The 14,035-nt window shown below is 34.5% G+C and overlaps 2 protein-coding genes across 7 annotated transcripts in view; one reads left to right on the top strand and one right to left on the bottom strand.

Annotated features, from left to right (window-relative positions):
• LOC108751977 (formin-binding protein 1-like) overlaps positions 1-5,176 on the bottom strand; it is a 40,971-nt gene extending 35,795 nt beyond the window's left edge. For all 5 annotated transcript variants that reach the window (XM_018492487.1, XM_018492489.1, XM_018492488.1 and 2 more), the window contains exon 1: positions 5,069-5,176. In XM_018492487.1, coding sequence (XP_018347989.1) covers positions 5,069-5,092 — 24 coding nt within the window. In that variant the 5' untranslated portion in view covers positions 5,093-5,176. The remainder of the gene's footprint in view (positions 1-5,068) is intronic.
• Positions 5,177-6,115: 939 nt separating this feature from the next.
• Positions 6,116-14,035, top strand: part of LOC108751976 (neuropathy target esterase sws) — a 9,582-nt gene continuing 1,662 nt past the window's right edge. The window contains exons 1-12 of one of the 2 annotated variants that reach the window (XM_018492486.1): positions 6,116-6,325; positions 6,972-7,373; positions 7,451-7,870; positions 7,982-8,295; positions 8,460-8,808; positions 8,916-9,209; positions 9,284-9,660; positions 9,788-9,956; positions 10,540-10,920; positions 11,070-11,345; positions 11,596-11,782; positions 13,783-13,899. In XM_018492486.1, the coding sequence (XP_018347988.1) occupies positions 6,320-6,325; positions 6,972-7,373; positions 7,451-7,870; positions 7,982-8,295; positions 8,460-8,808; positions 8,916-9,209; positions 9,284-9,660; positions 9,788-9,956; positions 10,540-10,920; positions 11,070-11,345; positions 11,596-11,782; positions 13,783-13,899 (3,292 nt within the window). In that variant the 5' untranslated portion in view covers positions 6,116-6,319. Of the gene's footprint in view, positions 6,326-6,971; positions 7,374-7,450; positions 7,871-7,981; positions 8,296-8,459; positions 8,809-8,915; positions 9,210-9,283; positions 9,661-9,787; positions 9,957-10,539; positions 10,921-11,069; positions 11,346-11,595; positions 11,783-13,200; positions 13,318-13,782; positions 13,900-14,035 lie in introns of both variants that reach the window. The other variant, XM_018492485.1, reaches the window with a different exon arrangement.

Raw genomic sequence — 14,035 nt, 5'->3', positions numbered from 1 at the left:
GTCGGCGAAAACAACAACAGCGATGGAGACGAAGACGACGACGACGACGACATCGACGTCGATGACGTGACAGATAATTCTGCGCGGGAGGGAAAAAGATATATTTTTCTCAAAAATGTATCTTCTATAAAGGAGACGTGAAGAATGACATTTTTTGGACAAAAATTTCAATTGTACGCTCACGAACGAAATCCACAATAAAGGGACGAGTTTCTTTAGCCCTCGGCAGGATACCATCGGGATCTTTCATGTGTCGCAAACTTAGATTGTTGGAATATATATTATTAATTATAGAAAATATAGAAAGTGTGTGTAAAATCCTAAACAATGAGAGTATAAAGATATGTGTAAAGAGAACAATTTTACCTTGTACACGTGCATTAATCTTAACCCTTTTTAATTTAGATCTCGTAGGATAGGATAAAATACCTTCAGTGAGTGCAAAAAGTATTCGTATAGAGAAAATATTTTTTAAAAAAATTGTATTTTTAAAAAGTAAATTATTAACCAGCGAGAAATTAGTCATCGAATTGATGTCGAATCGACGTAAATTCGATGATTTCAACACCAATTTGACATCGATTCGACGTTTAATTGACGATCATTTCTTGTTGGATAATTAACAATTTATTCATAAAGAATAAAATAGACTGTACGTTTCTTAAAATTATATATATCAAAATAATATGTATTGATTATACAAAATATAAGCGAAAAATAAGCGAAAATTTAAAATTGTATTGTTTGAATGCTCAAGAAGTATTCGTATAGACGAGAAATTTAAAAAATCAGGAATACGAAGCTCATTTGTTTATGTTAGAACAGAATGTATTCATTGTATAAAACTGCTAATTAATATTTATTTTCTACAAATAAATAAGACTTTTTTTTATAACATTCTTTGTACGAATACTTTTTGCTAATACTCTCACTGTATCTGCCGAGGTAAGGTAAAATGAACAGCTCGATAAGTAGAGCAACTGAAAGAGAAAAGTGGAAGAATTTGAAAAAATGTTAATCGAAAAAGGTACTCGATAAAAAAAATATCAATTATCTTTAAAAAAAAAGAGATATTTAATTGTAGAGTCATAAGAATATGCAATGTTATAATATATATGCAGTGTATAACGATGAACTCATCTAAAGCGAATTGGAAAGCTCGATAACTGGATAGATACGTAGCTGATGTATCTAATAAGCAGTTCTGTGCAGGAAGGTAGTGATAAAGGGCTAGGCATTAATCGAAAAAAAATTTATATTGTGAAGTTACGAGCTCGCTCAAGGAGAAATGAAGATCTCGACGGATAGGAAGCTGGATAAATCGACAGGCAAGTGATACAGAGGGTGAAAACTAGTACACTTCAATAAGTATTAGCTCATCGGTAGTACTATCAATTTAAATGTATATATGTATATATAGTATATTAAATGTAATGTCACATTATTAAATTGATTATCAATAAGTATTATATAGTATATCGCCCCTTTACTTAAAAAAATATGATCTTCGAATTATCATGAATGAGTTAAGTAAATATTACTCTATCAATCATCCACACACAAAACTTATAAAGTCTAACTTAGCTTCATAGAAAAATCATTAAATAGTAACATTTAAAATAATAATAGTCGAAATTATCACAAAAAGATGGTTTTTATAAGGGTTATAAAACAAAATTAATAAAAAAGATATTTGATTGATGTTAAGAATATATATTCTTTTTGCTGATATTATTTGATTAGTCGATAATTTTTTGTTAAGTTAAAAAATAGTTTTTTTCTTTTCTAAAAAATTTAATTGTTGGAATTGTATCATTCATTATTTTTAAAGTAATGTCATTCATTTGCTACAAAACACAACTCAAAGTTTTCTACAAAATAAATTTGAATATTTTGATTGTTTTGAATCACATTGAAATTTTGTAATATTAACTTTAAAATACAATTTTGGTGTAGTAAGTTGTTGATTGCAGAGGGAATAAAGGTATGTTTTTTTTTCTTTTTTCTGTGCATGTCTCCGAATTTATAATCTACTTCTGTAAGCAAAAATGATAATTTTTGAGTTATGTCATGGGTTGCGTTCCGTTTCACGCATGATACGCATGATTTTATCATTTTATCTTTCTTTAATATTCGGTGAACAACAAGGATAAAATGATACCACCATATGTAAAACGGAACGCACCTACCGTTACAGTAAATGGTTATAAACTGATCACCAATGTAATCATTATATTTCCAACGTAAATTGAATTTCAAAACTGAATAAATAATCGGATAAGCAAAAAAGAAGCAAAAAAGGCAGGATGATAAAATTTACAAAAATTATTGTCAGACATAAAATCTCGCCTAATAACAGAAAATGTTAGTATGCATTCCATCTAACATTAAACATGATGAGGACACGCTTGATGAATCTGTCAGTCAGGTGAACCGTGTAAGAGATTTCCGTGATTCCAGATAACCGCGCGACGTTCACGTGAACATCTCGAAGATAACGATAAGGTGCCGTTTAACAAATACAAATAACAGATGACATAATACCGCGGCGTAGATCCCACAGATCTGCAACGGCCGAAGCTGTTGTCCTGAAGAGTGATCCTCGATTTGACATCTAATGGCAAGCTAATAGGAAGTCATTTCGATTGATGAGGAATAAGAGGAAAAGTCTGGAGATAAGTTTAATTTGGCGTACGGAGAAACACACGCAAGCACCATATGGAACTTCAAGGATGAGCTACAATGAATCACGTTTCTCCACTGAATGTTTAAAGAGTTGCATTTATTCTGTAGATGAGATAAGAGTGACGCATTCCTGACAATGCGAGAGAATATTGAAAGTCCTGTGTAAAAGGAAAAATGATATTTAACATGTTAAGAAATATATTCTATTTGCTAATATTATTATTCAATAATTTTCTGTCAAATTAAAAAATAGTTTTTTTCCTTTTTCTAAAGAGGAACTTCATAGTTTTGTAAAAGTTTTTTAAAAGTTTTGGTAAATAGAGATCTAAAAATGATTTTGTTGGACCATCAAAACATTAAAATTGACTGCGTTCAGCAGAAAAAGTAGCTTTGCAATTGTTGTACAATTTTTCATTATGATTGATTTATCCTTTACTCTTCACTGGATCTAAATATATGTATATCTAGTTATAATTAAGAATTTTACATTGAAAAGAAAATCTAGTTACATTAATTAAAATTCTGGTTAAAAATGAATAAATCAGAACTTTTCTGTGGTTGAAACGATCTTCTAATTCGTTCATTTTTTATCAGAAATTTTTACAGAAATAAAGCTGCTTTTTCTGATCGCAGTCATACTGTAAGATGCTCAAGATGATTGTTAAAATGTCAAATTTTGTTGTAATATTGCTTATCATGATTGAACGTCCTACATAATTATTTTATAATAGTTCAAAATTTTATAATAGTAACAAAATCATTTTCGAATCTATAAGTTTGCACTCCAACAAAATTATTCTTTCTATGTGAATATCTTAGCATTCTAAATCACAAATACGCTATTCAGCTCATAGAAAAGATAAAATGAGATTCCCTAGATTATCGAAAGTAAATAAGAATCTAGTTTTTAAGCATATTGTAGCGAACATATCTCGGGATCGATAAAACGTGTCGTGTGAAAATCTGTCACAAACGTTGGACGTGTAATTTTTCTCAAAGAAAAAAGAAACTTGACTACAAATTCATCGAGGCGTACGTCGTTCGAGTCTAATGTCTCAATTCGCACTATTCGTTCGGGAATCGAGTCCATTCAAATCCTATAGGTATACACTGAAAAAAATGATTTGGTTGAAAATGGACAAACTAGAAAATTTTAGTAAATTTAACTAGAAAACTTTCAGGTTAAATCTACTAAAATTCGAATTGAGATAAACAGGATTATGATTGATTTAATCAAAATCTTCTAATTTGTCCACTTTGAATCATTTTTCTCGGTGTATACATTCCGAATCCGAATTTTTCTCTTTCTACTTAATTTGTGCATAGACTAAACCTCTCTTAACTTAATAATATAAAAATTGTGTTTTTCTATAATTAATCATTGGACTGATGATTTTATAATGTGTGTGACTTTAAAAGTTACTCACTACAAAACTATCAGTTTAAAAGAGTGACGTCAGTTTAGTGATTAACCATGGTTGCGTTCAACAGAAAAGGTAGCTCTGCAATTGTAAGATTCTTTTGTACGATTGATTCTTTAGTTTCTCACTAGATTAAAACGTATAAACCAATCATTCCAAAAAATCTTACAGCAGTTACAAAGTTGCTTTTTCTGCTAAACGCAACCAACAGTTGGAAAAAAATATAATTTTTACATTATCGTCATATTAAGTCTAACCACAAGTTAAGCAAAAAATGAAGAATCTCGCCTCGACTGGAAAGGAGGAGAGAGAGGAAAAAACACGCGTGCGAGCAAACAACGGCATTGTTTACGCGCGGACGAGCGTTAGGAGGGAATTTTGCGAGAGGATGAATGAGACGGGCGGCCATCGGCGTGAACGGGTCCTGGCCTTTCGGGTCGTGTCGGGAAGTAGGTATGCGACTAACGTCGGAGAAAACGTCGACTACCTGAGACCAGATGCCGCAGTATTATAATCCGCATACGAGTTACGGGACACGCGCGATTGCCGTCCGGGAGAGATTGACCGTTGCTCGCTATATGAATTTATATTTCTCACCGCGACGAGGACGTGCTCGCCGTAAACAAGGGGGAACGACAGTTGGACGAATGGGACGAATGTGCCATTCCACGTCGAATACGCACCGTGGACGCTGAAGATCGTTGAGAAGAACCGCACGCGAGAAAAACGGCAGACTCATTTTCGAAACGGTCCCGAAGAATCTCGCAAGGTGGAAGCGAATCGCAGCGAGACCTGCGAGACGAACGAAGCGCCCGCGGCGCGGTGCGGTGCGGGAGAGGAGCGACAAGGACGAACGTACGCGACGGTCGTGACAGCGAAAGGGAGAGAAGAGAGACGGGACAGAGAACTGAGAAAGAGGAGAACAGAAAGAAAAAGAAAAAGAGGGTGGGAGCGATACTCACCCAGAGCTCCGTGCCCCAGCTCATGTTTGCTGGGCCGGGTAAACCAGCGGGCGCGACGGCGAATAATTATCCTTCGCGACACTTCACATGTAGCGACGACGTGCGTGTCGCTCGTTTCGCTTCACTGTCGTCGCGCACCTCGCGGGCCACCGTATCACACTCGCGCGCACCGCGAACCGTGCTCGACGATCGAGGGCGCGGGAGAAAGAGAGAGGAAGAGAAAAAAAAAAAGAAAGAAGAGGAGATCCGAGAAACGCACGGGAAACGCGCGTCAGAGATCACCCGCCACGCGCACGGTCACACGAAACATGTCCAACATGTCGCTCTCATAACCACTGACTGTCCCGTCCATCTACCTTTCCGTCGCTACCGCGGCGCCGCCGGGACTGATCGTCGCGGAAAACCGCCCGTAATTCCGACGTGGCGCACTCTAGCGGCGGCGCGCCGAGTGACGCGCCGCACCGGTGACCGCGCATGCGTCGAACGAGGCGACGGCGCGAGATTTGAATCGCAAGCGGAACGTTTCCGATTCGTCGCGATGCGTGCAGGCACGAGTGACATGGTATTAATCAAAAGCGTCATTAACGATGACCGTCGTGACTTATCGTGCGTTATCCGCGCACGGATTCTACGTATTTGCACGTTCTCCGATTGTTTTAAGCACGCAAATTACTAATTAACTTGGATTTATTTGAGTTCTAATTATTATCGAAGCACAATTACGTGCGAACATCGAATTCACATATCTTAATTCTTGCAAAATCGATCCTGCCAGTTCTGTCAAAGTAAAAAAGCAAACATTCTTTTTTTAAATAGGAAACGTGAAATTAAATAATAAATATGTAATAAAGTAATAATACACATGTGGATAAGGACTCGTAATTGTTGGAAAATTAAATTAATAAAAGATTGAAATTGTAGGCTTATAGTTACGATCGTTTATGCAATCGATTTGCGTCAACTTGTGACGTTTACTTATGTCGAGGTGCATTCATCGTATCTGGTATGTATATAAATTATTTTAAACCATCGATCTCAATAGCCGCGCGAACAAAATGGCGCTGGATGACTCGAGCGAAGTATCAAAGGTCGTTTACTTGCGAGATAAATAATTAATTTTTTGTCCCCACGGACTCAATTAGCTCATTTACGTTTTCGCGTAGTTTCGTGCTTGCCAACGTATATGGTCCTGGTCGAGACGCATCTTGTTTTTGGACGGATTTTTCGTCGGAGGAGACATGAGTACCCACTATGGAGGTTGTGTATATTTACTGCCTCGAATTATTCTCCATTCACTATCTTTTTCTTAATCGATACGATTTTCGAGATGGCTTGCATGTGTAGTTGTGTATATTGTATATGTTAATTAATCTCTAAGGTCATTGACACTCGCAACCGAATTTTTATGAATAACAAATGTAACCTGAGTCAAGTGTCATTTTAGTTTATAAACTTTGAGCTTTAGAATTTTTTTTTTTTATATAAGAGGAAATAATTATATTATTGCGTTACTTATATAAATCATATATTGTATAAATTTTTAAATAATAATATATCGGTAATGGAATAATAATTATTTCATGAATAAATAGAAAATTAATAAAAAATGTTATCCTTTAAAAATATTACCTTTCACACACACACAGATCTATCTCTCATGAACAAAATATTTTTTATTTTTGAAGATAGATTAAAATCTGTACAATTTAGTTTAATAAAAGTCAGAATTCTCCTTTTAGGAAGAATCTAACTGATAACAAGTTGACAATGATTTTAGATGATACTTTCTATTTATTCAAGAAATGATTATAACATGTGGAAAATATGTCTTTATTCTTACTTAAGAAAATAATTATCATATGTATATTTGAGATATATTAATGCTAGAATGTGTTAAATACAGGTGATAGAATTATTTAATAAGTTCAACGAGAGCCTGGGGTCATATATATTTTCAAGATGGATTGGGAGATTTATAGAGGAATTTCAAACATCGAGGACGATCTTTGTTATTGCCACGATTTTACTCCTTGTTTTCTTAATTGCGTCGATTTTCGTGGTACGCAAATGGAAGAACAAAGAATTTTTACCAGAGGTGAAGGAGTTTGTTGGAGTGGGCACTGGAAAGCCAAGGTTCAGGAAGAGAGACAAGGTTCTCTTTTATGGCAGAAAGATGTTGCGCAAAGTAAAGTCCATTGGTGGCCAAGTGCACGCTACTGGACAAGGGAAGAAGAGAAGAGCAGTCATGAGATTTGCTCGTCGATTATTACAACTTAAAAAGGATACTGTCCCACAACAGCTCAAAGTATATATCGCAATAATTAACTAATAACTATTGATTTCATCTGATATGTATCTAAGCTTAGATTATTTAATTTCAAGGTATTAGAACCACCAGCTGAATATTTGGAAGAAGATTTAGGTCCTGGTGAGAGAGTACCACCAGATGCACTGTATATGTTACAAAGTATTAGAGTCTTTGGCCACTTTGAAAAACCTGTTTTCTTAAAGTTATGCAAGTACACAGAGATTATGAATTTACCCGCTGGCAACACATTATTCAAGATCGGGGATCCCGATGAGAATTTATTTATAGTACAGCAGGGTTTAGTTAATGTATATATCACTGGACCTGACGGTTCTCAAATATTATTAAAAGTTGTAAAAACGGGCGAATCAGTTACCAGTCTTCTTAGCTTCACAGATGTACTTACCGGTCATACAAGTACATACAAAACTGTATCAGCAAGAGCTGTAGAAGATTCTGTTGTAGTAAAGTTACCAATGAGTGCATTCCAAGAAGTAAGCAATGCTTTTGTAGCTTATTCTATTTTTTTTTCAAAATATTTCTCCTATATTATATAAAAAATGAAATTGAGAGATATTTTATATACAATACTGATATTATTTCAGGTATTTCAAGATTATCCTGATGCCTTTGTTCGAGTTATCCAGGTCATTATGGTACGCCTGCAAAGAGTTACCTTTACCGCTTTACATCAATATCTCGGTCTTTCTGCAGAATTAGTCAATCAGGGATCACATAAGAAGAAGCAGAGTCCATTCTCTGGTTCACCGGTACGATCAAGAACCAGAGAGAACTTTGCCTCACAAAACATGGAGAATGTACCTATATTTCCAATCGGTACATCAGAAATATATGATACCAGTGATATTTCTCATCGTGATTCAAGCACCTCTCAACCTGTGCCAATAATGAATCGACGGTAAGAAATTTTTTAATAAAAAAAAATGTTATAAATTAACAATGTTAATATATTAATTTATATTTATAATATTAAATACATCTCTTTAATTCAATATATTAAATAGATTAAACAAATTTCGTTAAAATAACTGACTGGACTAATTCTTTGGGATTACTTCGTAGAAAGAGCAATGTCGACTGGAAGAATCAGGGTTTTAATATACAAGCTAGTCAGAATTCGCCAGAGATGGTACCAGAATGCGACTCTCATTGGGCAACATCACCTCTTATAGCGATGCCTCAATTCACACATGGATCACATTCGGAAGCCTCTCATTCTTATTCTAGCAAAAAGCGCCAGGTTAACGAAACAACGCAGCAACAACAGCTGGACGAAGCACAACTTGTACAAATAGCCACAGACGCATTCGTTCATGAACTTGGTATAGAGGATGAGAACGTGCTTAAAGACAAAGTGCAGATCAGGGAAGTGCCAGCTGGTACTCATCTGATGAAAGAAGAATCTCATAAGGTTTGCCATCTTATATTTATCAAATACAAGTTATATTCCATATAAAAGAAAATGATTTTTTATTAAAGATATTGTAGAAATATTATCAAAATTTAATTGTGGTACAGGATGTTGCACTTGTATATGTGCTTTCGGGCTCGCTAATAGTAAGCCAACGCGTATCGGAGGGCCGAGACGCGGGCCAGGAAGTGCACATGTTTAGTGCCCATCAGGGCGAAATTGTTGGTGGTTTAGCAGTGTTAACTGGCGAACCATCTTTTTATACAATCAGAGCAAAACATGCCAGCCGTATCGCGTTACTCAGCAAATCGACATTCTTCGCTGTCATGCGAGATCAACCTACAGTCGTATTGCACGTGGCACATACCGTTGTTCGCAGATTAAGTCCTTTCGTAAGACAGGTAAGAATCTGTAATAAAGAAACTCTTATTAAAAAGAAGAATTTTTAATGAGTATATTATTGTTTCTTGGATAGGTGGATTTCGCTCTCGACTGGTTGTTCCTTGAAAGCGGACGAGCCGTTTATAGACAAGGGGATGAATCAGACTCGACATTCATTGTGTTAAGCGGACGATTGCGGTCAGTAATCACTTACAAAAACGGTAAAAAAGAACCGGTAGCAGAATACGGAAAGGGTGACTTGGTGGGAATCGTAGAAATGGTCACGCAAACTCCGAGATCGACGACGGTCATGGCGGTCCGGGATTCTGAGCTGGCGAAGTTACCGGAAGGTTTATTCAATGTGATCAAACTTAGATATCCAATTGTTGTCACGAGATTAATAAATCTTCTCGGCCATCGCATACTCGGCACTTGGCAGCAAGCACACACAAAAAACAACAATGATACTCAGTAAATATATTATTGTACATAATGTAATAAATACGCACTTATATCATTGTTGTTACATATAATTCAATATTTTATGTTTATAATGTTATTAGTATAAATCAATGTTAAATTAAAAAAATATTTACAGACGAGCCGCAGCAACGGTTGATGCTAGACCCGCACAAATAAATTTTTCAACTGTTGCCATAGTGCCGGTGTCGGATGATGTACCACTAACTGCTTTTACTTATGAATTATATCATTCTTTATGTGCCATTGGACCTTGCCTTCGTCTAACGTCGGATGTCGTAAGAAAGGTATTACATATATAGGAATTCTATATTTTGATCACGCTAATATTATTTATCTTGTTATAATCTAATACCGATTATGTACTTAAATATAATTTAATTTTATACATATATATATTATTTACATAATATATATGTAATTACATCAATTATATAATAGTCCGGATATTATTAATGTCATAAAATCGCGTCGATTAAGATGGGCAGGTCACGCGGCGCGTATGGATGAGAATCGAATTGCATATAAAGTACTAATTGGGGTAAACCGGATGGGAAAAGACCATTGGGTAGACCAAGACGTAGATGGGAAGATAATATTAGAATGGACCTTAACGAAATGGGGTACGAGGGTCACAAATGGAGGGATCTTGCTCAGGGACGGGAACAGTGGCGGGATTTGGTATTTGCGGCAATGAGCTTTCGAGTTCCTAACGCCTAATAATAATAATAATAATAATATATTATTTACATATTTTTTATTTATATATTCGTTTCTCAATAAAAAGAAATAATTAAATATTAAATCAATTGATTTTTCGGAAACAATTAGTATCTTATTAATCATCAGTTTCTTTTTTTTTATGTGTAGACTTTAGGAACGACCATCATGGAACCTGCAAACGAATACCGATTAACTTCTTGGCTTGCACAGCAGGAAGATCAACACAGAATATCTTTATATCAATGTGATTCAAGTTATACTCTATGGACTCAGCGATGCGTGAGACAAGCTGATTGTATTCTTATCGTGGGTCTTGGCGATCGAGCGCCATCGATTGGTCGGACGGAACGTGAGATAGAACGACTGGTAATGCGAACGCAGAAGGAACTAGTACTATTACACAAGGAACAGAACGGTCAACGACCTACGAATACTGTTCAGTGGTTGAACATGAGATCATGGGTATCCAGCCATCATCACATCCAGTGTCCAAAACGGATGTTCACTAGAAGATCGCAGTATAGAATTGTAAGTAATAGTCATCGACTAGGAAATCTAGTCTGAATTTCCTACGATTTGTTTTATTTTATTAATCTATTAGTAAAAGAATTAATTTATTACAAGTATTAACGAAAGAAAAGAGTAACTATTCTAATCTAAAATATATTACATTGCAGAACGAATTATACTCCAAAGTGCTTATGTCTGAGCCAAACGTACACAGCGACTTCAGTAGACTAGCGCGGTGGCTGACTGGCACCTCGGTCGGTCTTGTTCTAGGTGGAGGTGGTGCAAGAGGCGCTGCTCACGTGGGCATGCTGAAAGCTATCATCGAAGCAGGTATACCTATAGATATGGTTGGTGGTGTCAGCATCGGCGCCTTTATGGGTGCTCTGTGGTGTATGGAAAAGAACATTACTACTACCACACAAAAGGCTAGAGAGTGGTCCAAGGTGAGATAAAATAGATTTCTTCATTCCCATTATCACTTTGGATTTTTTTTATTATTATTAGATTTCTAGAGTATAATATGTAAATCTGTGTAAATCTACCACCAAATTATAATTTTTTTTTCTTTTCCAAATATCTATATTCTGAAATATATAGATTTATTTCGTCTTTATCTTAATAACTGCTTAGAAAGCCTTACCATCGAATCGAAAAATGTTTATATACAAAAATACTATATTTATTTTCCGATAGAAAATGACTCAATGGTGGCGGCAGATTATGGACTTAACTTATCCAATGACTTCTATGTTCTCTGGTAGAGATTTTAATAAAACGATACAGCAGACTTTCGGCGACACATATATAGAGGACTTGTGGCTCCCATATTTCACTATAACCACAGACATCACGGACTCCTGTATGCGCACGCATAGACACGGTCTGTACAAATATAGTGCCTTGAATTTTCTTCTAAATATTAACAAAGCTTCTAGTTTGATTTAATTTTCATACATTCGTCCATTGTTTTATTTATTTATGATTTTTAAATGTAAAATTGTACAATAAATAAAAATTGTTATGACGGTACACTTTTTTGATGTCTCAAAGATTCTGCAAGTGATAATGCAGCCAAATATAATTAGAAGCTTTGATATGTTATTAAAAAATAATAGCAATATATCTATATTAGAGTGAATCAAAAAACAAATACGTAAGAGATGTATTTCATTCTATAGATATCTAAAATTATTTCGGCAATCGACTTTGGATGTCTGTATGAAAAATAAAAACATACGAGGCATCGTTCTTTCTTGATTCACACCAATAGCTTTGTGGCTTCATGGCATGTAAACTTGTTTTTGTTTTAGATGTGCACATTAGCATGATAGTAGAAGCTTTAACGAACGGGAGTGAGCTTTTTGATAACTATTGTTGACGTACTCTCCGTTTAATGTCATTTTTAAAGAAAAACCCGAATGAGACATATTTTTATTTTCACTCAAATATATAAAAATCGTGAATTAATGCATATACTTCCTGTATGCTTTTAATATTAAAATTATAATATGGAAAAAATATTGCTCTCAATTTTACTCCAAAAATTACTATTTAAAAATTTATAAATAAAAATAAAGTACAATATACCATTAATTGTTCTTAAATAGAAAAAAGATTAAATATTCAATATGAATAGACTGAAAATGTGAAAACATCTAAAAATCTAAAGATTTCGTAATATTATTATTAACATTGTTTTATATCATCAGTAGAGTCCGACTAAAACTTTTGCCGAAACTAAACGGAAACACTCGATTATATGCCAATTTCAACCGAAAACAAAATTAAAAAATAGAAATCCTATAAAGGCCATTTGTATAGACATGTTCATATATCATATATTTTTTCTTCATAAATGTCATAATTTATTGAAACAATAATTAAATTCTGGCCGAAATCGAAAACCGAAATTTGAGTCAATTTTGTGTATCAAAGAATATAAGTATTTCTTCTTCATAAATATCATAATTTAATTATTGAAACAATAATTACACATATTAAAATTAATATTTATGAAGAAGAGCTATATGGTTTCAGTCAAAACTGACATGTAATGAGTGTTCGTTTTCAGTTTCGGTAAAAGTTTCGATCGGACTCTAATCATCAATATTGTTGCAGTTTCAATCAATTTTGATTAATGTGATGTTTCTTATTACATATACATAAATTCATATACAGAAAGAAAATTTAATTAATTACAATTAGTACTAAAAATACAGAAAGTACTTAAGAACACAGGAAGTATTTCGGATAATGTATACCGGTAAATGTAGAATATTAAAAAGAATGATTCTTTAGGATCGCTGTGGCGGTACATTCGGGCCTCGATGTCATTGTCTGGTTATATGCCACCCATGTGTGACCCCGTTGATGGCCATCTCCTGCTCGACGGCGGGTACGTCAATAACCTTCCAGGTAATTCAAATCGCACTGATGAACGGCAATCTTTGCATGGTCAGTGTAGAATTTAAAGCAAAACACTATATTGTCAAGATAATATGAAATTTATTTTGGAGGCACCATTAGAAATTTACATTTTTTATCTTACATAACAAAATCTGTGCTAATAATTTTATAAATGCATATAAATTATATAATTTGGCAATTTATCGTGAAAACAATATTTATCGTGAAAATTATATTGATCGTATATTTATTTTACGACAAAATACTAATTCTTCTTTGAACTTTAATCAATTGGTTATCTAATTTTAGTTGGGTTCTGTATTATTTCATATTTACCTTGGCACAATGTTGATTTATTTATAAATGTTACTGAAACACAAGTTGTATACAAGTATGAAATCACGAGAAACCTCAAGCTCACTCCCGTTGATAAAAGATGCAGTTATCAAATTCTGAATAGTTAAGTTCGCTCAGGTTTACTATGGAGATATATTCGCAGCAGTATGACTATCGCGGGGGTCTTTCCTCCAATTTGCGATCCCCTTGATGGGCATCTTTTGGTCGACGGGTGTTATGTTAATAACGTGCCAGGTACTCGTCTTTTCTATCATTTATGTTTAATCCTGATTATAAGCTCTCAATGTGATCCTTGATACTTTCAATCATGTACAGTCAGTATATTCTTTTCTTAGAAAAATATAGCATAATATAAATCTATAGAAAAAAA

Source organism: Trachymyrmex septentrionalis, unplaced genomic scaffold, assembly GCF_001594115.1.
Source record: "Trachymyrmex septentrionalis isolate Tsep2-gDNA-1 unplaced genomic scaffold, Tsep1.0 scaffold53, whole genome shotgun sequence".
Lineage (NCBI taxonomy): Eukaryota > Metazoa > Arthropoda > Insecta > Hymenoptera > Formicidae > Trachymyrmex > Trachymyrmex septentrionalis.
The sequence above is the reverse complement of the archived record's forward strand: the minus strand, read 5'-3'. Positions and strand labels throughout refer to the sequence as shown.